Source organism: Colletotrichum graminicola (assembly GCF_000149035.1).
Source record: "Colletotrichum graminicola M1.001 genomic scaffold supercont1.1, whole genome shotgun sequence".
NCBI classification, from domain to species: domain Eukaryota; kingdom Fungi; phylum Ascomycota; class Sordariomycetes; order Glomerellales; family Glomerellaceae; genus Colletotrichum; species Colletotrichum graminicola.
In genome coordinates this window covers 682,438-708,521 of record NW_007361005.1, presented here as the reverse complement: position 1 = coordinate 708,521, position 26,084 = coordinate 682,438, and the positions used below count along the sequence as shown (strand labels likewise).

Here is a 26,084-nt window from a genome sequence, read left to right as displayed (position 1 = left end):
ATATCTTCAGCCTTCCTGTTGGCAGGGCATCAACAATTGTCAGCTCCGACTCTGGCTTAACTCGTACACCGTCCATCAGAAACAGCCGTCATTCGCGTGCCTCTGCAACCACAATCAGCACACCGCCATCTTCCGAGACACGAAAGAGAGAAGATATCTCCTCTGCGTTACCATATACAAGAGGTGATGATTCGTCTCCCACGGCAGCAACTGTCAGTGCTGCTGATTTGTCCGTTCCCGTCAATCAGCGACACGTGAAATCTCTGTATCACAAGGCAGAACCAGGTCCGTCAACCCAGAGGAGTTTGACAGACGATACGACCCACATTGAGGGACAGGAAACGAACAGTCTTAGAAGATCAACCCTTGAGAGACAGAACATCAACCGGCATGTCGCTGAGCAAGGAGATGCTATACCAGTCACGACCTTTCAACAATCAACGAGAACTGGGATCCGTCCCATACCTCGTGGTATCAAGCCCCTACGAAGGTATGGGCCTTGATCCTAAGAGCGACGATAAGGTGCTGATACACACAGTGCTCTCAAAGATGGAAAGAACGCCATCGAGACAACCCAAAGGAACAGCATGAATACTCAAACTATGCATCCACAAACGATAGCTAAGACCAACACTATAAATGTTGAAAACCCTCCTTCAAGAACAGCAAATAAGATTGACACATCTGCTGAAACCAATCCTCTGGCCAAGACAAAACCTAGGTATGCACATGCCACTGCTTTATAATTCAGACACTGTGTTGACTTTTGGATAGCACTCAAGAAGTTTTCGACCGGCCAGCGACTTCTTCGATGAATGTAGACGATAGTCCACACAAAATCCCAGAGTAGAGAAATGCTTGCTCATGATTGTAGCACATAAGCTGACGTGATGAACAGGTCAAGTCATCGGAACAATGCTACCGAAACACGAGGCCACAAGGATGGGAAATCAAATACCGCCAAGAAAAACCACCAAATCTTCTTGGATACTGCAATCCTACCTGTTGAGCTAATTAAGCAACCCCATAAGGCCGGTCCAAACAGGCCAGTTGGGGCTTCGGAGATGATGGGGGATCACACCAAAAAGGCCGCCCATCATCAGCGAGAGACCTTGAGAAGAGCTCAAGAGCTTCAGTTAGTCAAATTCCATATTGAATGTCCCAGTGTGGCTTCTTGCTAACATAGCTTTAGGTTTTACTTACCTGATAAGATGGAGACAGTTGAAGATCTGAGTGACTATTCACCGCCGCCGTCTCCCCCAAGACCTATTCATCAAGGTGGCGGCCAATATGCGCCTGGACAGCTCCGAAACAGGCCTGAAAGAAGGGTGCGTTAGTATGGAGTGTTGAATATGTTGTGTTTGCACTTTTAGTAGAAAGAGCGCCACAAAGTGTGAATACTGGATATGCTTGGCGGGCTTCAACAAGGAGCATGTGTATCCCTCAACTTCTGGTCTTTAAGGCACTTGTGAGTTTTGATAGCCAGTCAACCAGGAAAAGATTCCTTCTGAGGTTGAAATAGTTCACAGATGGGTGTGCATCGACTTGAGAGTATCTGCCATGGGTTTCTGGGCTGTTCAAGACGACATGATCGGTAATGGTGGTAGGGTGGAGAATGTACATAGTAGACATTGTTGCAAGGTTCTGAGTCAAAGAGTACCCAGAACGAACCCTCCTCCATATAGAAAGAAGTGAGTGCGGTTCATAAATCACAAAACCTATTTTATGTTGAGTGGTGCATAATCTTGGATTCACACAGATGCGCAGTACGTGCTAAAGCAGGGGTAAGTCAGGCATTTGTGTCACCATGGCCCGTGCGCATGGCGAAGAGTTCTTACACTGAAGTGCCTACCTGGGTACGTATCTTGGCTGGGTGGTGGCTTCGTCATTGCCTGCTTCTCCTGCCGGAATGGCACTTGCTACACCCTAGAGCTTACCTTAGTCCAACCTCGTAGCCCCGATCACATCTCCCCACGCCGCCGCCCGACAGCCCCAAGCCTGCCTGTCCGCACCTCTCTCTTTTTGACCTGATCATTGTCTCCTCAGTCTTAATCCTTTTCACCTCAAGATTGATCATTTTCTTTAATCAGACCCTGCAACTATCAGCCGCCTGATTGCTGCATGCCGGCAGACAAGCCTCAACCGCCCCTCCCCCGCCTCTCCCGGCTCAGCTGCGCATTCCCCCGTCGCGCATCTCGACTGAGACCGCAACCTGTTTTGCACGATTGACTATCGGCCTGTAGTTTTGTTTGACATCCCATTTGACATACAAGACCTGGGCCATGTGGAACGACGAGGACAATAACCCTTACGCAGAGGGCTTTGACCGGAGGGATAGCTTGACTTCCTCCTCAGCCAACCCGGCCTCTCCTACCACCCGTAAGTGTATGTTGCGATCTTCTCCCATAACACTCCCAGCAACTTGAAAGGGCCAGAAAATGATGGAAACAATAGATCTGGATGATTCTTCAGACAGTACTGATGCCGACTGGGAGACTCTAGACCAGCGATTCGACATCCCGCAGACCCCGTCAACCGCAAGCGACGAGGCTCCCCAGAACCGCTCCCACGCCCATGAAGACAGCGATGTCGAGAGCAGCGACAATGAGCCGATTGCTAGAGACAGAGGCGACATAGTCCCGCGCCCCAAGCCTGGTGGTTACGAGAGCCGAATCGAACAGATTCTCTGGGAAAACCCATCATTGACTATCCTCATTACGGATGCGGGAAAGAGCGCGGAGAGCGGGGGGAAATACATCGTCTACACCATCCGGACAGGCGTATGTATTTCCGAGAAGTGTTTCGCGCGGTCGGACAGTTGACTGACAAACCCCGCAGAATCTCGAAGTCCGCCGACGGTACTCTGAGTTTGCTTCCCTGCGCGAGGCGCTGACCCGACTTCACCCTACCCTGATTATACCGCCCATTCCAGAGAAGCACACCATGGCCGATTACGCCGCGAACCCGACGAACGCAAAGCAAGACCAGCAGATTATCGACCTGCGCAAGCGCATGCTCGCTGTCTTCTTGAACCGATGCCGACGGATGGATGAGGTCCGAACCGACGGTGTTTGGTGGAGATTCCTTGATCCTAACGCCAGCTGGGTCAGTAGTCAAGTCCTATCTGTTTTCTAGCTGCTAAACAACCGCAGAGCGAGGTACTGCACTCCCATCCAGTGTCTTCGATACCCAAATCAGTTCTGAAGGCGCCTCCCCTGGATACCGCGAACCCTACGCCGGCTCACAGTTTTCTCCCCGTACCAGCGACCTCAGCTAAGCTAAAGACAACTGGTGGCCCTGGTGTCGACCCCGGAGCGATCTCTGGTACAGGATCCCACGTCTTTGGCCGTTTCCCGCCTGACAGCCACGCTCTCAGTGAGCAGGAGCTTGACCCATACTTCATTGCATATGAGGCTTCGATCAAGGAGCTGGAGCAGCTACTATCGGGATCCATGGAGAAGGTCAACCGCCGAACTTTGAGTCACTTATCCGCTCTGGCTGCGGATCTCTGCGAGCTGGGATCCAAGTTCAATGCGTTTGCGCTCTCAGAACAAGCACCCTCTCTAGGGCCAGCCCTCGAGAGAGTCGGCCAGGCTGCGGACTCCTCATACATCGCGACAGAGGAGCTCTCTGGCTCGCTCGGTGCCAGCTTCGCGGAGCCCATGCGCGAGAATGCACAGTTTGCAGGCGTGGTTCGCAGCGTCTTGAAATACAGGGTGTTGAAGCGGGTGCAGCAGGAGCAGACAAGTGACGAGCTCAGCAAGAAGATCGCCTTGCTCGACCAGTTGGAGCGGAGCGAGGCTGAGGCCAAGCGTATTGAACAGTACCTGAGCAGCAGTCAGCAAATCGCGCCGGCACCAAAGCGATCAACCAGCCTTCGGGAGGCAAACACCTCACATCACCAGCGTGATGGCAGCACCGAGGACACAGCATCTATCGACTCAGACTTCCCTCCTACCCACGGCGAGCCTGTACCCACTGCAACCCAGGGAGTTCCGCAGCGAAGTAACTCGACACCGGGCCATAAGAAGGCCGCGAGCAGTAACTCGATCACAAACAAGATCTTTGGACCGATTCGTCATGCTATACAAGGCGTAGCTGATGTTGACCCAGAGAGGACCCGCCGTGACATGATTGGGAAGACCCGGGAGAGCATTGAGCAGCTGGAGCAGGCAAAGGTTGTTTCGGAGCATGACGTCAAGGAGGCTAGTTCTAGCATCCTGAATGACCTGAAGAGATTCCAGGGAGAGAATGAAGAGGATCTGCGCCGTTACATGGTAAGCTTCCAATAAGCATGAGCTCACGAGTACATGCGGACTAATTATGGTCACAGCTGGCGTATGCCAAGAGCCAAATCGAGTGGGCAAAGAAGAACAAGGAGACTTGGGAGGACGCTAAAGCTGAGGTTACTAAGATTGACGAGAGTTAGTGGGTTGATGGGCTTAACAGAACGGAGGGGCATTCTCCGCAACGATATCAGAACGGTTCTGGCTCTGAGCCCTTGAATTGTTCGCCATAATATGACGAGGCGTTGAGTCTACTGGGCTTGGTTGATGGTTTGCTCGTCAATTGACGTAGGATAGCAAAGCTCTATTGGCGTTTACGAGGAAATTTTCATTCGTAAAAGCCATGGAATGGTCGAAGACAATTAAATCATTTTAGATGCTGGGTTTCTTTGACTGTGAACTTAGTAATGGTCCGTCCTTGGTCTCGATTTCCTTGTTGCATGTTCAAGAAGAGAAACGCCTTCCAGCTAGTAATATATTTCAACCTAAAAAAAGATTCCATCAATTCCCTTCCCAGGTTCAATACAATATTCGTTTGATTGCATTCCTCGTTAAAGCTTTTCCTGGCCAGCATCGGAATCCAGCATCAAGAACCCCGCGGTGTCGCAAGGGCTTATCTCGTTATCGATAGCAAACTGATAAAGCTCTGAGACTTCGTCACAAGGCTCAGGCCAACAGAACCGAGCTGGCTCTAGTCTGGGTTTCATTCTCTTTCACCCTCTTCCTCTCTCCTCGTTGCGCAACATCAGTAAACGTCCGAGCCGCAACAATGGAAGGCGTACAGGGTCCGCCACCCGAGGGCCCGATTGCCTCGATTGCGGAACCGGGCATCAAGGCCGACGGCCAGCTGCTCTTCGATCTGCGCCGCGAGGTCGCTGCTCTGTTGCATCGCAACCAAACCAGTTTCCCTGGCGCGCAACCGGTCAGCTTCGCGCGCAAACACCTCGAGGAGCTGCGGAATAAAGAGTGAGTTCATCGCGCGTGACACCTTTCTGAACCAGCCCAGTCAGACCTGGGGCAATGCTCGTTGACCAGCGTCGCTAACAATGTGCTGCGCGGAACAGCTACTACGTATGCGAAAAGTCAGATGGCATTCGATACCTCCTGTACCTCACTGAGGACGATGGCCGGGAGATCCACTACCTCATCGACCGCAAGAACGACTACTGGTTCATCAAGAACAATAGCTTCCACTTCCCGCGCAAGGAGGACCTGAAAAAGTTCCACACGCGCACGCTCATCGACGGCGAGCTGGTCATGGACGACACAGGAAAGGGCCAGAAGGAGCCGCGCTTCCTCGTCTTTGACTGCCTCGTGCTCGACGGCCAAGACCTCATGTCCCGCACGCTCGACAAGCGGCTCGCCTACTTCAACGAGAACATCTACAAGCCCTATCGGGACCTGTTCAAGCAGTATCCGGAGGAGCGCGACTACCAGCCGTTCCTAGTGGAGATGAAGGCCATGCAATTGAGCTACGGCATCGAGATGATGTTCCGCGAGATCCTGCCCAAGCTGCGGCACGGCAACGACGGGCTGATCTTTACGTGCGTCAGCAGCGAATACAAGCACGGCACCGACCCGCACATCCTCAAGTGGAAACCGCCCGAAGAGAACACGGTCGACTGCCGGCTGCGGCTGAGCTTCCCGACAGTGCAGCCGGGCGAGGGCGACGACGGCGTGGACGGCCCGTTTATCGACTACGAGGCCGTGCCTCAGTCGCAGCTATGGAGCTTCTTGGGCGACGGGCGGTACCAGTACTTTGCCGATGTGCACATCACCGAGGATGAGTGGGAGATCCTCAAGGGGCTGGGTGACCCTCTCAACGACCGCATAGTCGAGTGCCACAAGGACGATCTAGGCCGGTGGCGCATCATCCGTTTCCGCGACGACAAATCCGAGGCGAATCACATCTCAACCATCAAGAGCGTCATGGAGAGTATCGAGGACCGCGTCACGGAGAAGGACCTCGCCGAGGCCGCCAAGGGCATCAAGGACAACTGGAAGACGCGCAACGCGAAGCGGTGACCCGGCTCGGACCCGCCACGCCGAGCCAGAGGTCAAGATCTGGTCTGAAGGGGGGGGGGGGGGGGGGGCGCACGTTTTGGGTCGCAAGAAGTTTGCGCATCCGAGGCGGCGGTGGGGTGCTTGTCTGTGTACATGCGAACGGAGGATGGGGAGGAGCAGGCGTCTTGGATTTTTTGTGCGCAAAGTCGAGCAGAAGGGGGACGGAGGGAGAGAAGCCCAAAAGTCGGGAGAAGGCGCATGTAGTCTGTTCTGCATTCCTCAACACTCTGTGTCCGCGGCTCTAGTTTTGGTTGCACTTTTGGTTTCGTTTGCGCTCAGGGCTTTTTTTTATCAATTTTCTGGCGTTACAGCTATGGGATAGAGGTCATTAAACGGTATCATAAGGATCCGGGTGTTCTCGTGTTTACCTCAACGATAGTGTTTTGCATAGTGTAATTACAGGAAGGGGGGATACAGAACCATCATTGAGGCGCGTCCATCCCGAGTGCGTGTCAAGTTGTTATTCTGGGAATAGCGACTGAAGGACTCTCTTCATTGGGGGGAAAAAAAGTTTCACAACCTCAAGCCAAAGCTCATAAACTGAACCAAGGGCGAGATGTCTCATGCCAACGACGTCTTCTTCCTTCCTTCCTTTTTTTTGGGGGGGGGGGGGCGGGCAGGGCCTCTTCCATTCTTTCCTCGCTCAATAGGCAGAGTTTTGAATTACATGTGAGTCTCCCAGTACGATGAGGAGGGGAAAGAGGGGGGGTTTTTGCTCTCTGTCTATCCGTACCCCAACAAACTCTCGGCCCAGGCACTAGCACATAAAACTGCGAAGGTACCTACAGCACTCTCGAACACGACCAAGCTTTCTAGCTCCGGGACCGACACGAAGCCAATTGAATTAAAGGGGAAGAACGATAAAAACCGCCTGAGCACAGCTGCGACCTCGAAGACGTCATAGGCAATTCCTAACTTGCCTGCCGTACCTCACATAGCATACATGCACCTCGAGCACACACGGGCAACAACAAACCATCTTATCTAGCTCGGGCGGCGAAGGGAGGGGGACGTGGAATTGGATAATGTCCTTGAAGAAGAACAACCCCCCCCCCCCCCCCCCCCGACATCCTTTTTACTTCAGTTAACATTGCCCTTGTTCTGTTTTCCTTGTGTTCTTCTTTGAGCACCGTCTACACCAGCTTGCTCCAGAGCTCGAGATAGACCCAATTGGCACGTGTTAATACGATACGATACTATCACCACTCGCATTTTGCGCTCCAGGCGAGCTTAGCCAGAGTGTGACTGCCACGCACGATGATTCTTGGACCGGTGTCGTTGCTCGACTGCCTGGTCTTTGTCATCTTGGCAGTGCCGCAGCTCCTCCTCCATGTTGGCTTCTTCCGGACACTAGCTGTTGCCATCAAGACGTTGCCGTTTCTGATACTTGAGCTGCCAACCTCGCTGCTTCACGAGCGCTTGATCCTCCCATACAACCAACGCTCGCCATTTGTGCAGCGGGCAACCTTCTTCGAAGACGTCGTCATACGATGCGTGCGCTATGCTTTTGCGAACCTGCCCCCCCTTATCGGCCGCGTCTTCCTCTCCAAGAACGTCTCGCGGCCATTTCTGAGGTTTCGCATGCTGCGGCATGGTTACCTTCGCTCACCCTCCCACTGGAGCGAGTACAAGCAACACGTAAGTTTAGCCTTCACCTCAGTCCATCGTGATCGCTGGCTTAGTCTTTCGACAGGGTGAACATGGATTCCAAGGAATCTGGGTCATCAAGGATAAATCGAAATCTCCCGACATCGTCATCTACTACGCTCACGGAGGCGGATTTTCTATGGGGTCCGCAAACTTTTATCTCGAGTTTCTCCTGTCGTGGCACTCGCTGTTGGTCCAGTCAGGCTACGAGAACCCTGCCATATTCGCCCTCGAATATACGCTTGTGCCTGACAAGACTTACCCGACGCAGATGTATGAGACGTTGAGGGGGTACAAGCACGTCTTGGACAGGGCTGGAGATCCTCGGAAGGTGGTGGTAGCCGGCGACTCGGCTGGAGGAACATTGATTTTGACGCTGCTGTTGGAACTCGGCCACATGAATGAAGCCAGGGCTTTCAAGGAAAGAAGCGACGACTCCGCCGCATCTGACAGCGAGAGCCAGGGGCAATTACGCAAGGCTTCTGAGTCACCGCTACCTGGGCTCTGCGTGTTGGTCTCGCCATGGTCCAAGTTGATCTCCAACAAACATGAAAATTCAGCCAGCGATTTTCTGGATCGCGACATGTTGTGGAGGTACGCGTTGCAGTATGCCGGTACGTCGCATGCCTACGACAAGTCGGCGTCGCCTGGGCAATGTGTCGATCATCGGGTATGGGCGGAGGCTAGCCCGCCTTGCGGGTTCTTCATCGTGTATGGATCCGAGGAAGTGTTTGCCCCTGATATCAGAGATCTCATCAAGGTGCTGGTAAAGAACACCCAAGTGGACAGCCGCTGTGAGGAGGGCGGCATACACGCCTGGCCCGTGGTTGATTTGTTCTTGTCGGGCAACGAGAACAAGAGGCTGGAGGGTCTGCGGACACTCACGTCAGCAATCAGAAAACGCATTGAATAGCCGTTTGCCAAGGCGCAGTCCATCCGCCACCAACAGTCAGATTAGATCAAGTTTCAAACTGTCATGGACCGAGGCGCGCCAATCTCGAAACCAGGGCCGGAACGACTCGGCTTCTGTGATTGTGGCCTCTTTGCTGGTCTCCAGCCATTTCTCCATCGTTGTCATCATCCGTGGGAGCCAATAGAAGGGAGCGCAAACAATAGAAAATGTGTGTTTTAATTACCTGCATGACTGAGCTGTGTTCCTGCATACCGGGCCGTCGGCCGACCGGAAATTACAGCGGCAGCGGCGGGATTCCCGGTCGGGGAACCGCAACAAACATTTGGCAAAGACGCGTTGAAGGATGTGGATGAGTTCTTTGCAGCCGCGCTTGGAAAGCCGCGCCGAAGTGAGCTTAGAGTCCAACCTTTAGCTGCGGCGGAGACACTGGTGGAGGGTCGTCGCAAAGTGAAAAGGCTCGGTCGGGCATGGTCATGGAGCTAGAGTGGGTCTTGGTTGGCTGGATAGCTTGAGGAGCGCGAAGGACTTTGCGACAGAAAATATCCTTTTCAGACGACGGGGTTCCTTGGTGTCGGCGCGCGGCGAAAGGCTTGCCTGGGCTTGATGTGCAGGGAGTGCGCCGGCTCCAGGCAGCATGGGAGACAGAAGTCGGCGGGGTTTGACAAAGTTGGACAAGTCTCATGAACAGACAAGACTCGGCGCGAGAGACGTCGACGATGGACAGCAAGGAGGAAACGGTCGAGTTTACGTCCTGACGATGGAGAGAAGGCGCGAGGTCAAGGGGCTGCAAGAATGGTCAGTCGGCTTACCGCGCCCTATCCTACATGGGCTGGCTGGCCAGTCAGCCAGTCTCCTCCCTCTTGGGCCTGCCTGATGACTTGGCGCCGCAAGATGCAGCTACCAATGCTGGGTTGCGACATGCAGCAACACGCTGGGATGACAAAGGACACGGCCCATGTCGCGCGACTTGAGAATGATGATAGTGTTGGCGATGCGGCGGCGCCTGTCTCTCGGTTTCTTTCGCTTTTGGACTATCCTGGTTTCGATGTTAGAAGAAAGGCACGGCGAGGGCCGTGCCTTATGGGACGAAGGGAAAGGATGTGGGAGAGGGAAATGAACAACCAGAATTGGTGATCAGAGTCACGGTTACTGTACACGAATTACCATAGTCAACAGACGAGCAGGATCCAGCCCCGTCAGAAAGGATACCTCTAGGTACCCAGATACCTTGCCTACCTACCTAAGTATAACATGTACTTGGGGGGATAGGCTTACTGTGGATGTACCCAAAGTACCTGTCCAGCTACCTAGGTAGCTAGGCAGGTAGGGTGCAAGAAGAGAGTACCTGTGTCTTCGCTTCTGCCTCGCGCCAGAAGCTACACTAGCGGCAGTGCTGATGCAGAAGACGGGAAAGCGTGGGCACACCTCGAGCGCTGGACCAATCAGTATGGCAGCATGACCCCTGCTTGATGGTGTTTTTGGGGAAGGCAGAAGGCGTCAAAGGGGGGAAGCTCTGACCCGCGACGCGCATATAAACGGTGGAAATTCCCACCGTGATCGATTCATTGCCTTGCGGAAGGAACCCGCCCACCGCGAACAGCACCTGTCACCGACCGTATCGTCGTCGTTTGTCACCCGCCTTCCGTCAGCTTACGGCCTGCGCACACAGCTGCAACAAGCACCACTCGCCATCGCATTTGCACTGCTGTGCTGTGCCGCCCAGTCTGCCTGCTCTCTCTGCTCGTTAACCGCTCCGCATCCTGCTTCTTTCCCCACGGCCCTTGTCTTTTGTGAGGCTGTACTGGCGTGGACAATTGTCATCTTCTGACCCCACCCCCTTCATTCTCCAAAATCTACGGATATTCCCAGATCACTTCTCTTCCCCCCCCCCCCCCCATCTACGAGTACGGATTGAACCACTCCCGAGAATACCACTGCCCCGCATCCACCGCATACCTACCTAATTACGGAGTACACTATACTACTTACACCTGCACAACGCAACGTACAATACAATACGTCCACCATTATCAGGGCCGAACCCCGAACCTACCTGTCTTTCCATCCTGGCTCGCCATCCACATCGAAGCCTTATCGAGTGCCATTCGCCCAATCTCGACGCCAGGCTCAGCAGGACGAGAGGTCCAAACTCGCAGCCAACATATGTCGACTTGCTGTGTTTGACACACTTTGCAGGTTACCGAGCAACGTCTCACGGCTACGCTGTGCACATCAGCCACCAGTCACTCACTCCCTCTTGGCATCTCCCACTGATCCACGCCTGGAGAGTTGCCTGACGCCTTCAGCCTTACCACACTGTCCCCTTTGTGGTCATCCTAGACTGAAGTACCAAGATTCGCGCCGGTCGATTTTGGTTGAGGCTGCCTAGCTGCCATATTGCCTCCATCCCTCGTGGCTTTGTAGCTGTGGGTTTTCTCTAGCAGCTGTCCGGCCTTCTGGAGTCATCTTAGACCCGTTGATGTTTCTGGATGTGTTTGGGTCTGTTCCGTCCTGACGTGAAGTTCTCCTGTATTTTAAGCCCAGCCCTGTCACCTTGGCTGAGGCTATTCTACACGCGAGTCACCCACGCATCTTCAAAGACAGCCTCATTCTGTCTTGTCTTGTGTTTTGAGTTTCACCAATCCGAGTACGGCAGTGGTTTGTTGCTTCGAGACACTGTCATCAACACCGCAGCTTGCATCGGCCCCACGTCTGACGACCTGACATCGCTAACAGCTAGACTGCTCGCGGCAGCCGGAGCTTGAACCACACTTACACGCCAGCCCCCGGAGAAGTTGTCCCCTGACAAGGCCGGAGTCGCGCAAACATTGCATTATTGTTTGTGTTGAGACGCAAGTCACTGGGGCAAGACAGGCACACAAGAGAACGGCTCAGAGAGAAAGAGTGTGTGTGTGTCAGAAGGGGATGCGGACTGGTTTTTGTTCTTGAACCGGTCCCTGCTCTTCGCTTAATCATCCTGTCCCCACGTCCACCGCCAACCTATACCATACCACCTTGCCTAGGTACCTTGGGACCTTGGCCATTTTTGCACCAGCCAAGGGCCCCTGTCACTTACTCGCCCTCCACTCCCAAAAAATCAAAGAGAGAGAGGGAGAAAAAAAAAAAAAGCGGCTGCCAGTTTTCAGAGCAGACCCAGCAAGCAAGCAAGCACCGGGAGAGGGAAGGAGAGGCAAAGAGGGGCAAAAATCATAAAGATGGCGGACGACACCACTACTACCTACGCACCAAAGTCGCCGGACCTCTCTTCTTTTTTTTCGGCAGCACCCGCCCCGCCCACGCCTCCACTACACAATCTGCAGCACAACCAGCAATACCTGAACGAGCTGCAAACCGCCGCACCGCCGGTATATGAATACTCCTCCCCCTCGCCACGCGCCTACCATCCTCACCAGTCGTCTTCAACTCCTGTACACATCAAACAGGAGCAGCCCCACTACCCGTATTCAGCGGCAATCAAGTCCGAATCAGTCTTGTCTTCCCATCAGCCACCACTGCAGTCCCCCCAGCGTCAGCAGCAACAGCACCAATACCAGCACCAACCACAGTACCCATCTCCTCGGTACCACCATTCGCCGCCACAACAGCACCAGCAGCACCCGTCTCCGCAACATCCACAAAGTGCATATGGGATCCAGCCCGCCGTCAAACATCAAGAACATCAGCAACAACCACACCAGCCCTCAACACCACAAAGCCAGGGGTTCTTAGAGCAGAAAATATTCGGCACAACCCCTCAGCTTTACGATATCCCGTACTATCAGGACTCCCAACATCTTCCACAAACACCGGGTTCAGCAACAATGCCTCCCAGAAAGAACACACAGTCGGCCCCTTCGCCGCCCCCAATTGATCCCTCGCCAGTCCGCACAAAGTTTCCCACCGCGAGGATAAAGCGCATCATGCAGGCCGACGAGGAGGTCGGCAAGGTCGCGCAGCAGACCCCTATTGCCGTTGGCAAGGCCTTGGAGATGTTCATGATTGCTGTCGTCAGCCGGAGCGCGGAAATCGCCCGGGAGAAGAACTCGAAGCGAGTCACGGCTCAGATGCTCAAGCAAGTCATTGAGACAGACGGCCAGTATGACTTCTTGGCCGACATTGCCGCCAAGGTTGGCGATGAAGAGAAGCGGGGCGGCCGCTCCAAGGCCGAGTCGGAGAGTGAGGAAGAGATGGAAGTCGAGACGAAGAAGAAGGGCAAGGGCGGTCGTAAGAAGAAGGCCGCGTGAGTTTACGTCTCCCTCTCGACGTGGGGAACACTTCCGTGATGAGAAACACGACTAGGGTTATGAGGATTGGCGTTGGACTGGCTAGCATCTACATCGGCGTTGGGTGACATGACGGGGGGAAACTTGTCGAAATGTCACTTGGGAGGGGCATATGGGTATATGGCGTGGCACCGAGGAACCAAGCGCTGCTTCCTCGGCCTGCATGCTGTGAATGGCTCATTTTACATCCGTACCGATTTTGAATGAAATCACTTTTTTCTCTTCTTCTGCGCATCACCATCGCATCGCGGACAGTCTCCGCTTTACATAGATAGTAGCACTGCGCTGAAATGCAGCACATGATCATCTTCACTTACACGATACTCACCTTCACTGAAGCATTTGTCATACATACCATACACTGCGTAATCATCATCTCCATCATCATCGTCAACCATAATGGCATGCGCAGCATCGACAACATCTGCTCATACCCACTCAGAGGCAAATGCCTTGCTCTTCCCTCATGAAGCTCATTTCTACCACTGAGGCTGTCCCCATCTCTCACTGAGGAGTGAAGCCGCCATAGGTATGCAATTAATGTCACACATGCACATGAGAAGACGATGCCCCGCAGACATGGGCTCGGCCGCCGCCCCCATTGGCACTAGCGCCGCTTCGTCTTCTCAGGCCTGGTATTCTGTCTGGCGGCCCCCTCGCTCCTCTTGCACTAAAAGGTTCCAGCCCTCCGTGGCTACTCCTTACTCACCAAGCAGCAGGTCCTTGCTCGCTGAGGTAATCCCCCGTCCCTAGGTAATTTGAGGCCAGAAATTTTAGGCACTAGTCCTGGGAAACGGCGGGTCGTGTATGGGGCCTTCCTCCCACCATCCAAGTCACGCTCTTAGATTAGTGGACAAATCGACCTTCCAATCCGCGGCGGAGAGAGGTAGTTACCTATCTCAATCGAGCAACCGGCCACCGTGTGTCTCTCGGCGTCTTTCTCCAATCTTGCGTGCTGCCCTCGACAACCTATCCCAAAGTCTCTCGAGCTTCCCGCCATGCGAAACCGTCCCTCGAACTGCGACTCACGTTCATGTCCATGATCAAATGAGGCACCGAGCCTCGCTGCTACTTGCATCCTTCTTCCCCCTCCGTGGCGTAACCAATGTCGTGGGACCTGCTCAAGCGATTCCTTGAGTCCGACGTCTTCAACTCGAACCCCTTTCTCTCGGTCTCCTACCTCTCGTGAGTGAGCTTCCTACTGCGCCCTCTTACCGCAGCATATGCTACCGTCTCAATCGACGCTGCCGCGGCTTGGGAACGCCTCGCTGACCCCTGACTTTTCATTCATCCAGTCGATACGCCGACCATGTGGGCATTCACTATGTCCTCTGCAACAAGCTGCGCCAGTTCCCCTACGAGGATATCGAGTTCTTTCTCCCGCAGCTGTGCCACCTTATAATCAGCGTCGACAATGAATCCATGGCCTTGGAGGAGTTCCTCATGGACTTGTGTGAAGAGTCTGTGACTGCCGCGCTTCTGGTTCGTGCTGCCTCCCCGTCGATGCGCGCTCGCCTTCATTGCTCACTAGCTCCTAGACTTTCTGGCTATTTCAAACCTACCTCCATGACCTATCCTCCAATCCGCAATCCAAGTCCTTTCAGACATGTCGGAGGGTATACAACAAAGTGCAACATATTGTCTTCGGGCTGCCAGACGCTGCGAGACACGACAAGATCAAGGAGAACATTCTGCCTGTCACGGTTCTCGCCAGTTTCGTCCTAGCCAGCGTTGCGGTTCCTATTGTCCCACAATGGGCTGGCCCACTCGCCGTGGCTCAGGCCCGAAAGCCTCAGCCGTCCGACGATCTGATATCCGATTCCCGAGACAGCAACCTCAAGACAACCCAGGTGACGCGGGCCCACACCGTGACGGCCGGTAGCTCGAGGTCTAAGCGTGCAAAGGATGCCGGACGACTCTCCAGCGCGCCAGATCTGGTGCTGCCTAGTTCCGCGTCGGGCAATTCGCACCATCGATCAACGGACCCGTCTATAACACGGCCAGGTTCATCCGGCTCCAAGACTCCGGTCGAGGCAAAGCGTCTGCCACCTCATCTCAACATGAAGAGCGACGATGCCCGTCTCAGCTCCTCCTCACTGCCCCTTCCAGAACTACGATCTCCCAGATTGGCCATCACAAGACCGACGACTCCTGTGTCAGCAGGACTCCCTCCAAGACCTGGCGACACCCTCAATAGGAGACATTCCCATCACTTCAAGAGCGGCGCCACCGCCGCAGAGTTGACGCCCCTGCAGAAGACGAGACTATTGCGACAACACTACTTCAGATGCGAAACGCAGTTTCTGACTGCTCTCGAGGGCATTTCAAACAGACTCGTGATCGTGCCAAAACCTGCTCGTCTCAGTGCTCTTCGCGCAGAGCTCGCCCTCATTGCGCAAGATCTGCCGGCCGAAGTGGATGTTCCTGTTATTTGTCCTCCAACTCTGGTCGATGGTTCCCCAGCGAAGAGCAGACATCATAGAATTGTGCGCTTGAATCCAACAGAGTCGACAGTGTTAAATAGCGCAGAGAAGGTGCCTTATCTTCTGATGGTTGAAGTTTTGAGAGATGACTTTACTTTCGATCCGGATACGCCTGACAACCGAAGGCTTCTAAGTACTCTCCTTTCCGATCCAGGCCATACTCGACGCATATTCGATCTTTCGGACTCGCCACGCATAACGACAGTGCCCAAGACACCGGAGGCAACCATTGACAGTGTCTTTGAGCCAGTATCTGGCGATCTGGGAAGCTCTCCCTTGATCCAGCCGTTCGACGAGGATCCTTTACAGAAGCCTCAGGCGAAACAAGCCCCGCCACTCCAGCCTCAGCGCCTACCTAGCAGTACCACTACCACAATGTCGAGTGTTGTCTCGGACATGCCAACTCCACGGAGCTCTGGCGCTTCTACTTCGAGATCGAGCAGCCCGCCAGGTCCGCTCCGCAAGATGACAATTACAACGCGCGCCAACGCCTCGGTAGACCAGCCAGACTTCTCGGCACTGGCTACGCACATGCGAACCGCTTCGCAGATGCTGGCGCAACTTGAGGCTACGAGCGGCAAGCGACCGAAACATGAGGTCCAGGCTATCAGAGCGAAGATTATCGCAAGCATGCAGAGTCTGGAAGAGCAGAGTTTCGATATGGATGAGCAGGGTCCAACTTTTGACACCATCATCGCAAAGGCCTCTACCGCGCAAGCAAACGCCGTGGTCAATACCGAACATCCGGAAGTCGATGGCGAGCCTTCCGTTGAACCGGGACTCAATGCTGGTGCCGGACTCGCGAGAATGGAGAACGATATCAAGACTGGCGGTATTCAGAGTAAGGGCGATCGTGACGATCCTAGTGCGGCTGTTTTTGGTGAAGCATGGCAAGCAAAGAAGGAACGTATTCGCAAGACATCGCCTTATGGCTGGATGAAGAACTGGGACTTGGTCAGTGTCATCGTCAAGACAGGAGCCGACTTGCGTCAGGAGGCCTTTGCCTGCCAGCTTATCGACGTCTGCCACAAGATCTGGGTTGACGCAAAAGTCAACGTGTGGGTCAAGCTCATGCGCATTCTCGTCACGGGAGAATCGTCTGGTCTGATCGAGACGATCACCAACGGCGTGTCGTTGCACTCCATCAAGCGAAGCCTGACTCTTTCAATGGAGACAGGCCCGAACCAAAGGCGTCGGTTTGCTACGCTCAGGGACCACTTTCTGAAAGCATTTGGACCTCCAGACAGCGAGCCTTTCAAGGCAGGAGTGGACGCCTTCAAGCGCTCTCTGGCTGCATACAGTATGATATCATACATCTTGCAGCTAAAGGATAGACACAACGGCAACGTCTTGATCGACAGCGAGGGACATATTGTGCACATCGACTTTGGTTTCATGCTGTCCAACTCGCCGGGATCGGTTGGGTTCGAAGCGGCGCCTTTCAAACTTACACAAGAGTACATTGAGGTGTTGGGCGGTATTGGTTCCGACGATTATGAAGACTATAAGACGCTCTGCAAGCAGGCCTTCCAGGGTGAGTCTGGTGATTCTGTGGCTTCGATTTTCATGATTCTGACTCGTGTTAGCACTGCGACGCTCTGCGGATAATATCATCGACTTGGTAGCCATGATGGGGCGAGACTCGAAGATGCCTTGCTATTCAGCTGGAGTGGCCCAAGCAACGTACAACCTTCGTCAACGATTCCAGCTGCAGCTGAGTGCGGACGAAGCCGAGCAGTTTGTGGAGACAGACTTGATCGGCAAGTCTTTGGGCAGTTACTACACACGACTGTAAGTAACGTCACATCCCTTCATGCTTTGCCATACTGATATATTTCTAGCTACGATACCTTTCAGTATAGAACGCAGGGCATTTACTAGATGGTTGTGAGGATGGAGACGTGATCATCAGCTCTGAAAGCAACGGGATATGACATGCATCTAGGCATCTGGGCGGCGTTGCGGTTGAATAGACGACTGACTGGCTAGTAATGACGAAGCCAACGAATGATCTCTCGATCAGTTATGGCTTGACAGGGAGAGCAGCTTTTAGAGGCGTACATACCGGCCTCTTGCAGAGAGCGGCTGACATAGGATACCGAATTAAGATGAATGACTTGATAACACGGGGGGCTTCTGTAACGTCACAGTCTCGGTGGGACTTGGCAGCAATTAAGCCGGGTCGTAGAGCAGGACGTGGCTCAAAAACGCCATTGAAGCTTCTGTTGCCGTCTACCTGGATACAAGTGATGAAGTCTCTGTTGAGCGGGCACCAATCCGGCGCTTCCTGTTTGCTCGCATCAGTATCGACGACGATGACGACGACGACGTCAAACTTCGGGCTGGAGGATAAGCGTAACCTTGTCTGTACGGTCTTAGCAAAATTGCTCAGTCTGGGGGTCTCGAAAGGGGGATTCTGTCTCTAGACCATGCTGTATTCTGCATAACGTACATCCAGACGGGTGTATGGGAGGGAACGGGGACCGTTGTTGTCCTTCTTCTTCTTCTTTTTCTCTCATATAGCAGAGCCATGTGCCCGAGGATCCGCTTCTTCGACCTCGAGGAACCCACACCATCTGTCACTTCTAAGTAGGTGCTCCCAGAGCCCAAAGCAGTTCTGAGAGTTACCACACAGCAGCTCGACACCATCCTGCCATCGGACATGCCTTTTGTTTATATTCACCGCCAGACTGTAAGAGAAGCCGTGTGAGGGGCTGAGTGTAGGACCCGATTCAGTGCGTGGAATCAATTCCAAATATTGGCATTAGAATGCATATGTCTTGCAATCACTGCTGCTTTGGTCAGAGCCATCTAAGCTGCTTTCACGTGGCGGTCTTGGAGGCCGTTCTTGATGCGCACCACGCTCTGGAAGAGGATGACTGCAGCCTGTTAGCGTTCGCACATCCCACAGAAGCCACCAAAGAGGGTGCGATGCGACGGGAGCGGGAAACACACCGGCGGGGACCACAACCCAAGGTGCGTTGAAACCGACGTAGTAGACCCAGAAGTACAAGAACTCGGGCCTACTGTGCGAGACGCCGTTGAAGTAGAGCTCGGTCAGGCTGGTTGAGTAGTAGAGCACGACGCTGTACAGGTGCCCAACGCACATGATAACTTGCAGGGGGTGGCGGACGTGGCTGCGCCTGGCAATGGCGACGACAATGGCCCAGCAGAGGGGACCCAATACGACCTGGAGACCGTCTCAGTCTTGAGGTCGTCCAGATGGGAAGAGACGGGGAGTGCGGCGAGGGCGGTTCAGCAGCAACTCACAACGGTGAAGGACTCGACGCAGAGCATGAACGGGTCAGAGGTTAGATACCGCGAGTCGGAGAGAGCGTATTCCTTCCACAGTTGGGCGAAGAGCGTCTGCATACCAGCGAGACGCCGGTGGTTCCAGACAAAGTACCCTGGATATGAGGTTTAGTCCGCGACGGAGCACAGTGTTGTGAGACAGACAATTCTCACCTTCGAAAAAGCAGTGCAGGAATCCGCCTGTGTGACGCAGAGTGTTAGTCCACTTTGCTTCTCCCCCCGATGAACGAGGCCGTCGGACGTTCACCCACAAAGAGCGAACCAGGATACGACGAGTTGGTCTGAGGTCACCATCTTGGGATGAATCCTCCTGGCGACCGTCAAGACAGCGACGACAACGATGGCGATGGTTGCCGCGAACGCAACAAGCAGCTTAAGGAGGGGGGCCTCGTTGGCTACGTAGTGCGGCAGCCCTGCGTCCACGGGGTAGTAGGGGTGCCAGGTTATCTCCATTTTCGGTGAGGCGTCCTATACGGGAGCTGGTTCTTGAATTGGCGTGTATTCTGCGGTGGCAGAAGCAGTCTGTATAGTAATTCCACTATTCACCAGGATGTGTGCATTTCACGTCTTGTTGATAGATTGATTGATTGCCGAGGCTCCGTCGGCTCTGGGCTCCCCCGGTAGTTTGGCGGTCAAGTCACGAAACGGTAGTGGCAGGGGGTGGTCCGGTCCCGAGAGCGGAATCTGCCTACCTATCTGAGCTGCTATCTGAGACTAATCGTGAGCCACCCCACTCACCGCACTTTACCCAAACGATAGCTTCAGTCAATGTAGAAGCAGTATTGCCTTTGACAGGCATGGGCTCGCACCGCATGTAGAACTTCCCGGAGCCAATGGGCAAGTAACCCTGGGGAGGGGCCGAATGAGAGAAGGTCGGACCGTTGATCTTCCGCTGTAAGTCGCTCCATACACCCAACGGTGAGATGGCTTCGCCGCACGCTTATCTTTGCGTTGTCAACGTTCTGGGGCCGAGTGAGAACCCCCGTTCCTTCCAGCCACCCAACCTTTTATAGAATCTTTGCGCCGTCGCATCTGAGTCATTCGAAATGGGTAATGTTCAATTGGAGGATGCGCCTTTCCCGCTGACCGAGGTCGACAAGTGGGTCCTCTCGCAGACGGACGAGGAGTTCAAGAAACATGACTGGGAGGAGCTCAAGGAGATTATCAGTAAGGGCGCCTGCGGTCCAGGATCCTGGGCGTGTTTGAATTTCGTTTCCTGTTTTCGCTTTGTGGTTTTCTAATTGTAGTACCAGAGACGAACAAGCTGGAGGTCTTGAAGAGGAAGCCCTCGGACCTGCGTCGATACATGAAATGGACGGCCGAGACCAAGGCCGAGTACGGCTCCATGACCCAATACCTTCTCGCGAACCGCCTGCCCAAGTCATGGGGGCCGCCGCCATTCACGCCAAAGTCCCTGATCCCGTTCGAGGATCCCTCGGACTACCGGGTTCTCGCCAATGACTGGCCATATGGATTGGATGCGGGCATCACCCACCTCGTCGTCTGGTCGCGCACAATTATCGCGACAGACCCAGACACCGGAGACATGACACCAGAGAGCAGACACAGCGTCCAGGAATTCATCGATAGATATTTTGTCGACAGCCTTGGAGAGGGCGGAGCGGAGCGGGTTGTCTGGTTCAAGAACTGGGTCGCCTTGCAGAGCGTCCGGGCGTTGGAGCACATCCACGTGCTGGTGCGAGATGTAGATGCCGAAGCCATCATGAAGTGGACCGAGGAGAAGCCGTGGCATAGACAAAACTGAAGGAGGCCAGTTTCGATAGATGCGATTAGACACGTTGCCCTCACCACCAAGTCTCATGTGCCGCTGTTCCGTGATGCGAGATTACGCGGCCCGGCGCTGCCTTCTGTTGACGGGCGGCGCGGGCTCTTGGTTGTTCGCAGCACCACCCATCTGAGCCATTCGCTTGCCAGCCCCGAGCAGACCGACCCCGGCGTAAGCGCCGTAGGCGGGGACGGAGAGCCAAAGAATCCAGGCCCAGTTGCCGAACAAGATAACCAGGACGACGGATGCCCAGGTAACCCAGATGACGTCGAACATGTATTCGGTCAAGCCCGAGGCGGCGAGGTCCTCGCCGGAGGTTTTGAGGCCGCCGGCGGTGTCATATTTGGGACGCCCCGTGCTTTCCAGGATGAACTCGCAGACCAGAGCCGGAGCAGAGAGCAAGAAGAACCAGAAGATGGAGCGCGATTTGGTGAAGAAGTAGAAAAGGAGGAAGCCTAGGTTGACGACGGCGGAGCCGGTGTGGAGGTTGTTGAGGGCGGCGGCGTTGGATTTGGCCCTGTCCTTCTTTGCCTTCTGAGCCATGATTGAGGTAGGTGAGTGTTTTCTCCGGGCGGTGAGGGACTATGGCCTGAATGCGGGCGAGAATGCCGATGATGGTACAAAAGGGCTGCTTGATGAGGATGATGATGGTGGCGGGTGATAACCTTCAAAGTGGACACCGGCGTTCCTACAAGTAAAAAGATGGTGCTGTGGCCAGAGAGCAATTTGAGGCTGAAAAACGCGGTCGAGTGGATGTGGCTTAGGCACGCGGGGGGTCCAATGGGGGTGCACGGGCAGGCGGCGTGGAGTGGATCTCCAAGAAGGAAAGGTGGCGGGTGGATGTCTATGGCGCAAGGGAGGACACAGTGGGGAGGAGGGGCTGGCGACGGCAGAGTAGGGGGTTGGCAGCGCCAGAGGCAAGTAGAAAAGGCTACTGGCTGTGAGGTAAGAGGCAGGCGCTCCATCCTACTGGGTTGCTTGGGTGATGGAAGGTGACAGTGACCACCGAGGCACCGCGTGAGCCAATCAAGCCAGACAAGACGGCCAATAATACCAGGTGTGCGTAAGGTCTACACTACTGAACCTGCCACAGCGTAACTAAACAGGTGGACATCGGGGATATCAGTCATGGACGGACCCTAACCTAGATAGACCTGGAGTGACGCCTTTACGACTTTATTTCTTGCCTTCCCGCCATCCCACCGATACCGAGAGAATGCACGGCTGATCAGGCACGACTTGAGCCAACAACTGACGTCTTCTTGTTGACTTCAGGAAAGCCATTTCTAGCGAGATACCTACCTACTTTCACGCACTCCCTTTCCCCGCCTCCTCTCTTATTCCCGACCCCAATTCCCTGCGACTCCTCTTCCACTCTGCGTCCTATCCCCTTCACGTTCGCTTTCTTTGGGCCTTGTTGCGCGTGCTGCGTGAAAGTGTCTTATATACTACATTTTTCTTGCGTCGCGCTTCTTCTTGGGAACTCCGCCGTTTGATCGGTTCTTCTTATGCACAGCGGATTTGTTTTGCGCCGCTGCGAGGGTCCGATATTGCTGCGCGCCGGAATTTTTCAGTTGCGAGGGAAAGTGTTTCCTTTTCTGTCCGTCATTGCTGTGTTTCTTTGCCGTTCGCCGGGGAAACCCAAACAACACACGCGGTGACCCACTACGCAACGAACGCCTTTCTTCGCCCGACAGGCAGGCAACAGCAATAGCGAAAAGAAAAAAAAAAGAAAAAACCCCCATTGGACCACAGCAACGAACATACGACCCGCGCCGTCGCTCTTTGTAGCACTTTCGGAATTTGTTTAATCGACGACGCCTGTCTGCTGCTGCTCTCTTAATTGCCAATACCTCTCAATCAGCTGGTACAATACGCGCCTTGCAGCCAATCCGTCCGTCCCCATTGCTGTTCTTGGCCTCAGGCTCCGCGCGATCGCGCACCTCGAAATTCACCGACGCAGCTTTCTGCCCTCGACAAAAAATCCCATATCCAAGCTCGACAGAGCTCAACCAACGCCTCCGAGGTCCTCTACCTACCGCCCCAGCACCCCGAGTGCACTCGTCGACCCGGGCTAGGCGCCGCGACTCCTCGACCTTTCCTCCTTCCACGACGTTTGCACATTCCATGCGAGATCCCATGGCCACAAACTGCCCTCGACGTTAATACCCCCCCCGTTCACCCGCCCTACCTCTCTATACCTACCTCTCTAGACCAAACCTCGGACATGGCGCCCACGAGTGCAGCCATCACAGGGCTGCTACGCCAGGTCGTCTACTACCATGTCGACAACAATGCCTACGAGAATGCCCTCTTCTTCGCCGAGAGGCTAAGCGCCCAAGACCCCAAGTCGAGCGAGTCTGCACATCTCTTGGCCCTCTGTCACCTCCGTCTTGGTGACCACAGGACCGCCTTCGAAGTCAGCAGACCCTCTGCCTCCCGTGGGTCGAACCTCGGTGCTGCTTGGGTCTTTGCGCATGCATGCATGAAGATGGAACGCTACAAAGATGGTATTAACGCATTGGAAAAAGTGCGGGACAAGTGGATTAGCAAAATGAACATTGGCAAGCACACCAACTCCACTCGCTCGTTGTATCCTGACGAGGCCGCTGTTCACTGTCTCCTTGGTAAGCTATACCGGGCTTACGACGACAAGCGGAGGGCCATTGAGTGTTTTGAGACCGCTGTGAGGGTGAACCCCTTCATGTGGGATGCTTTTCAGGCCCTCTGCGACATGGGTGTAAAGCTGCGGGTACCGAATATCTTCCAGGTCACCGAATCCCTCACCCACTCGTTCGAATCAGAAGTCGTAGCGTTGTCACAAGAACCCAAGGAGAGCATTGCGAACTCCTTTGAGCCCAAGAGACCCCTGGGACGCACAGCCATGGACTCGTCTGATCCGTTCAACCTCCACCGCTCTTCTACATATCAGGACATGCCCTACAGCGCCAACATGTTTTCTGCTGAGGCAGAGGAGAACGACTTCATGTCTAAGATCACTGCGGCAAGGTCAAGGCTGGCGCCGCCATCCACGAGCAATGGCGACCTGGATTTGATGGAGACACCCACAGGGCCGGTCTCCATGCCCGAGGTTCCTACCATGCGCTCCGCATTTGGCGCCGCCGAACCACCACAGGCGCCTCCTCGCAGGACAAGGACGGCCCAGGCCGTGGACCCAGGCTTTCTGGAGGCACCACCGAAGATGAGCTACAAGCTGGGCGGCGCCAAGAGAAGCACCAGGAGCCAGGATAAAGAACAGCAGCCCGTTGAGCTGCATTCCGACACTGGGACCGGCAATGGCGCCTTACGATCGACAGCGGCACCTACGGAGCGGAAGCGGACAGTGTCTGGACACCCTGTTTCCCGACAACACTCCGAAGAGGCCAGTGCGCCCGCACAACGGAGAAGCGCGAGGCTCAACATGTTTAACAAGCCCTCGATCATGAAGTCGAATTCTGGCGCCGCTACCATTGGCGCCACTACTGGTCGCGAGCTGAAGAAGGCTAGGCCCCAGATTTCTCGAATAATGCGACCTGGCTCTAGCGGCTCCAGCGTCGGCAGGGTCGTGAGCGGCAACCGCAAACCCGTCGAAGACAGCGGTATGGATGTCGACCATGCCGAAACCACCCGTGTGAGGGAGTCTCATGCGGTACAGCATGCAGCGCCGAAAACTGCTCCTCCCGAACCTGACCATGTCAAGATTGAGGAGGCTTTGAGATGGATAATGGAGTTGCTGAAGAAATTCGCATCAGGATATTACTCGTTCAAGGGGTTCCGCTGCCAGGAAGCGTTGCAAATATACGCCTCGCTACCCAGGAGCCAGCAAGACACTCCTTGGGTCCTGGCACAGATGGGACGGGCGCATCACGAACAGGCCGCATACAAGGATGCTGAGAAATACTTCAGAAAACTCCGCGTCGTGGCCCCCACCCGGATGGACGACATGGAGATATACTCGACCATCCTTTGGCACCTTAAGCGCGAGACGGACCTGTCGTTTCTCGCGCACGAGCTGGTCGATGCCGACTGGACGTCGCCGCAGGCTTGGTGCGCCCTGGGCAACGCGTGGTCGCTGGCCCGGGAACACGAAATGGCATTGCGCTGCTTCAAGCGGGCGACGCAGCTCAACCCCAGGTTCGCATACGCCTTTACCCTGCAAGGTCACGAGCATGTAGCGAACGAGGAATATGAGAAGGCTCTCGGCGCCTTTCGCAAGGCCGTCACGGCTGACCGGCGCCACTACAATGCCTACTACGGCATAGGCCAGGTCTTTGAGAAGCTCGGCAACCACGAAAAGGCATATGTGCACTTCCACACGGCATCCGACATCAACCCATCCAATGCCATCCTCATCTGCCGCATCGGAGCCATCCTCGAGAGGCAGAAGCAGATGATGGCCGCATTGCAGTTCTACACGAAGGCTACAGAACTGGCACCACGAGCGGCCGTTGTCCGTTACAAGAAGGCGCGCGCCCTAATGAGTCTCGGCAAGATTGACCTTGCAGAGAAGGAGCTGCTCATTCTGAAAGATATGGCCCCTGACGAGGCCTTGGTACACTTCCTGCTCGGCAAGCTGTACAAAAATATCAACGAGAAGCAGATGGCGGTGCGCGCCTTCAGCAATGCGCTCGCTCTGGATCCAAAGGTGAGGTGTACCGCAGGCTATGACACAATTCTTCAACTAATAATCTTTGCAGGCCAGTCAGTCAATCAAAGACGCCATTGAGAGCCTCGAAGATGACATGGGCATGGAAGACTCGATGATGACGTAGGATGTCAGTTTGAGCGGGGCCTAATGCTGCTGCTGTTGTTGGATCCTGCCGACAAGAGCAGAGCATATACACGATTGTTTATGCGCTTCCTGGGGAGAAACTGCGAGAATGGAAGATGATTTCGGGCACTTACGAGGAGACGAAAGCAAGTTCGCCGGGCTTGTGGTTGGGCAAGGTGTAACAGCACGATGGCACGTTTTCACGGTTGTTAGCATGCTGCATGGCAACGGCGTTTAGGAAATCCAATCGGGGGAAGCATATTGGCTTAGGAGGGGCTCAAAAGGTCGGCCCCATTGTATATTAGCAGCCTAGTTGGTGCCGCGGCAGTGACTCGGTAAATAGCTCGTCATGAAAAGTATTGCATCACCTAACCTTGCAGAATTGGGTTGACGATCCAGACCTGTGAGAAACGAGGGGCGGGGGCAATTGTGTCCAGCGCCAGTGACTGGCTCTTGCCCGGTTTACCTTGCGTTTTGGACTGGACTGCTGTGGGTGAAAAGAGATAGCCAGGCTTTTCCCTCAGGATCCCATTGACTTC

At 54.6% G+C, this 26,084-nt stretch overlaps 9 protein-coding genes across 9 annotated transcripts; 7 read left to right on the top strand and 2 right to left on the bottom strand.

Moving 5' to 3' along the window:
* Positions 1 to 2,282: 2,282 nt before the first annotated feature.
* Positions 2,283 to 4,429, top strand: GLRG_00189 (PX domain-containing protein; the record flags this gene model as incomplete). Its single annotated transcript, XM_008090874.1, has 5 exons — positions 2,283 to 2,379; positions 2,455 to 2,780; positions 2,839 to 3,105; positions 3,153 to 4,277; positions 4,334 to 4,429. 5 exons carry the CDS (start codon positions 2,283 to 2,285, stop codon positions 4,427 to 4,429), a joined length of 1,911 nt encoding a protein of 636 aa, XP_008089065.1.
* A 626-nt stretch (positions 4,430 to 5,055) lies between these two features.
* GLRG_00188 (mRNA capping enzyme) lies at positions 5,056 to 6,311 on the top strand (the record flags this gene model as incomplete). Its single annotated transcript, XM_008090873.1, has 2 exons — positions 5,056 to 5,252; positions 5,351 to 6,311. The coding sequence occupies 2 exons, from the start codon at positions 5,056 to 5,058 to the stop codon at positions 6,309 to 6,311; spliced, it is 1,158 nt and encodes a 385-aa protein (XP_008089064.1).
* Positions 6,312 to 7,607: 1,296 nt separating this feature from the next.
* On the top strand, positions 7,608 to 8,910 carry GLRG_00187 (uncharacterized protein; the record flags this gene model as incomplete). Its single annotated transcript, XM_008090872.1, has 2 exons — positions 7,608 to 7,988; positions 8,044 to 8,910. 2 exons carry the CDS (start codon positions 7,608 to 7,610, stop codon positions 8,908 to 8,910), a joined length of 1,248 nt encoding a protein of 415 aa, XP_008089063.1.
* Positions 8,911 to 12,125: 3,215 nt separating this feature from the next.
* GLRG_00186 (histone-like transcription factor and archaeal histone) lies at positions 12,126 to 13,154 on the top strand (the record flags this gene model as incomplete). Its single annotated transcript, XM_008090871.1, has 1 exon — positions 12,126 to 13,154. The coding sequence occupies one exon, from the start codon at positions 12,126 to 12,128 to the stop codon at positions 13,152 to 13,154; it is 1,029 nt and encodes a 342-aa protein (XP_008089062.1).
* A 1,144-nt stretch (positions 13,155 to 14,298) lies between these two features.
* On the top strand, positions 14,299 to 17,557 carry GLRG_00185 (phosphatidylinositol 3; the record flags this gene model as incomplete). The annotated part of the gene is made up of 5 exons (XM_008090870.1): positions 14,299 to 14,378; positions 14,489 to 14,675; positions 14,732 to 17,210; positions 17,263 to 17,467; positions 17,518 to 17,557. 5 exons carry the CDS (start codon positions 14,299 to 14,301, stop codon positions 17,555 to 17,557), a joined length of 2,991 nt encoding a protein of 996 aa, XP_008089061.1.
* Positions 17,558 to 18,487: 930 nt separating this feature from the next.
* GLRG_00184 (emopamil binding protein) lies at positions 18,488 to 19,441 on the bottom strand (the record flags this gene model as incomplete). The annotated part of the gene is made up of 4 exons (XM_008090869.1): positions 18,488 to 18,555; positions 18,632 to 18,866; positions 18,947 to 19,083; positions 19,240 to 19,441. The coding sequence occupies 4 exons, from the start codon at positions 19,439 to 19,441 to the stop codon at positions 18,488 to 18,490; spliced, it is 642 nt and encodes a 213-aa protein (XP_008089060.1).
* A 593-nt stretch (positions 19,442 to 20,034) lies between these two features.
* Positions 20,035 to 20,753, top strand: GLRG_00183 (uncharacterized protein; the record flags this gene model as incomplete). The annotated part of the gene is made up of 2 exons (XM_008090868.1): positions 20,035 to 20,155; positions 20,242 to 20,753. 2 exons carry the CDS (start codon positions 20,035 to 20,037, stop codon positions 20,751 to 20,753), a joined length of 633 nt encoding a protein of 210 aa, XP_008089059.1.
* An 81-nt stretch (positions 20,754 to 20,834) lies between these two features.
* On the bottom strand, positions 20,835 to 21,317 carry GLRG_00182 (uncharacterized protein; the record flags this gene model as incomplete). The annotated part of the gene is made up of 1 exon (XM_008090867.1): positions 20,835 to 21,317. One exon carries the CDS (start codon positions 21,315 to 21,317, stop codon positions 20,835 to 20,837), a length of 483 nt encoding a protein of 160 aa, XP_008089058.1.
* Positions 21,318 to 23,001: 1,684 nt separating this feature from the next.
* On the top strand, positions 23,002 to 25,546 carry GLRG_00181 (tetratricopeptide; the record flags this gene model as incomplete). Its single annotated transcript, XM_008090866.1, has 2 exons — positions 23,002 to 25,419; positions 25,472 to 25,546. The coding sequence occupies 2 exons, from the start codon at positions 23,002 to 23,004 to the stop codon at positions 25,544 to 25,546; spliced, it is 2,493 nt and encodes an 830-aa protein (XP_008089057.1).
* Between the last annotated feature and the right edge of the window lie 538 nt (positions 25,547 to 26,084).